General features: G+C 44.5%; 1 protein-coding gene across 1 annotated transcript in view; it reads left to right on the top strand.

Annotated features, from left to right (window-relative positions):
• Positions 1-1,754, top strand: part of LOC309475299 (uncharacterized protein) — a 3,354-nt gene extending 1,600 nt beyond the window's left edge. Inside the window, exon 2 of the mRNA XM_082138022.1 lies at positions 1-1,754. This exon is cut by the window's left edge and continues 1,053 nt beyond it. Coding sequence (XP_081994148.1) covers positions 1-1,752 — 1,752 coding nt within the window. The 3' untranslated portion in view covers positions 1,753-1,754.
• The last annotated feature ends 316 nt before the right edge of the window (positions 1,755-2,070 follow it).

The raw sequence follows: 2,070 nt of genomic DNA on the forward strand, positions 1-2,070 counted from the left end.
GCACATCAATATGAAGAGGCCAAGAAAAAAGAGAAAAGGCTGTATGCCATGTACGAGCAGTGGAAGCTCCACACACGGAAGGCAAGAGATCAGCTAAAGACTTATATGTCAGAGAGTCAGCTCTGGCCTCTCATTGAAGAGCTTAAGAAAGACAAAGAAGACGTAATGAACATTTATTATGAAATTCGAAATCTCACCACACCCTCCACCGACATAAGAAGAAGAGTTGATACATGTGAATCGGTGACCACAGAAATCATCAACATTGCCTACAGCAGAGCTATTGATGATGAAAGTGGGTTTAATGAGCAGCAGGAAAGACACCGCCTTCATGAACTGCTCCGCCATGACTATGCAAAGTCTGTCTATGGATCCGCAGCTTCTTTGATAAGTCACAGCCAGTCTGACCACTACTCCATAACTTCAGTCATGACAGCAAAACGCGCAGATGCTGCAGCTGAACTAGCAGTGAAAGAAGCAAATTATCAGATGCTGCTAGAGGAAGAAAGGCAAAAGGAATCCATAAGAGAGTTAGAGGAACAACAACGCAAGGCTCTAGAGGCACAAAGGCGTGAGTTGGAGCGATTGCAGGCAGAGAAAGAGATACGGGCAGCTCAAGCCAAGTTGAAGATTTACGAAAAGGAGACAGAACACAAGGATGCTAACTATGTTAAAAAGGAAAGGAACATGGAAGCAAAGAATGTGCCTGGATCTACCGTGCCCCTCGCTCAAGTTGCATCGCCCCGTTATACAGACATTCCCTCTCTCGCTCAGATCCTTCAAGACAACATAGCCTTAAATAGGCTTCCTGTTCCTGAGCCATTTGTCTTCAATGGCGATCCCATACAATTCATTGAATGGAAGGCAGCATTCACCTCTCTCATTGACCAAAGAGTGATCACATCAGCTGAAAAACTATACTACCTGAAAAAATACGTTGGTGGCCCAGCACGGCAGGTTTTAGATGGCAATTTCTACCGAAATGACAATGAAGCATACCAAGACGCATGGGACAAACTGAATCGTCGCTTTGGCCAGCCATTCACCATTCAGAAAGCATTCAGAGAGAAGCTCACCAACTGGCCGAGAATTCCATCAAGGGATGCTGAAGGACTGAGACGCTTCTCAGATTTTCTGAATGCTTGTCAAGATGCCATGCCTTATGTCAAGGGTCTCGACATATTAAATGACTGGGAGGAGAATCGGAAGCTGGTTCACAAATTACCAGACTGGGCAGCTTTAAGCTGGAACCGACAAGTCAGGCAAAGCCTAAATGAAAATCAAGAATTCCCAAGTTTCAAGGAGTTTGCTAGGTTCACGTCAAATGAAGCTGAGATTGCTTGCAATCCCATTACGTCCTTTCATGCCCTTCGTTTATCAGATTCTATCACTGAGAAGAGACATCTCAGAGATGTGAAGAAAAACAAGGCTAGTGTTCTTACCACTCAAACAGTCACTGACAATGAGAACCACAAGCCAGAACAGAGGAAGGTTAAGACTTCATGTATCCTGTGTCAAGATAATAGACACCAGCTTCATGCATGCTCCAAGTTCACTGAGATGGTGTTGGTTGAGCGACGTAACTACATAAAGGAGAAGAAACTCTGCTATGGATGCCTGAAACCCGGCCACAGTGTGAAAGACTGTCGTCATCGTCATTTTTGTGACCACTGTAAGGGAAAGCATCCTACAGCCCTGCATGTTGACAACTATAAAAGAGAAAGGTCTACAGCAGAACCAGAGACAAATTGAGGCGCTGCTGCAACATCACTCAGTGTAGCAGGTGAAGGCTCATCCAATACATCAATGGTGATACCAGTCTGGGTTTCATCTAAAAATGATCCAACGACTGAGAAACTTGTCTATGCACTACTTGACACTCAAAGCGACACTACGTTTATTGACCAAGAAGTGAGTGATGGTCTTAATGCTGACAAGTATCCAGTGAAACTGAAGTTGACGACTATGAGTGGTAAGGATACAGTGCTCACAAGCGAAGGTGTTTCTGGACTTCGTGTTAGAGGATATAGTTCCGCAGTTCAAGTTGATCTTTCGGTTGCCTATACAAAG

Source organism: Leuciscus leuciscus (genome assembly GCF_965113295.1).
Source record: "Leuciscus leuciscus genome assembly, chromosome: 15".
NCBI classification, from domain to species: domain Eukaryota; kingdom Metazoa; phylum Chordata; class Actinopteri; order Cypriniformes; family Leuciscidae; genus Leuciscus; species Leuciscus leuciscus.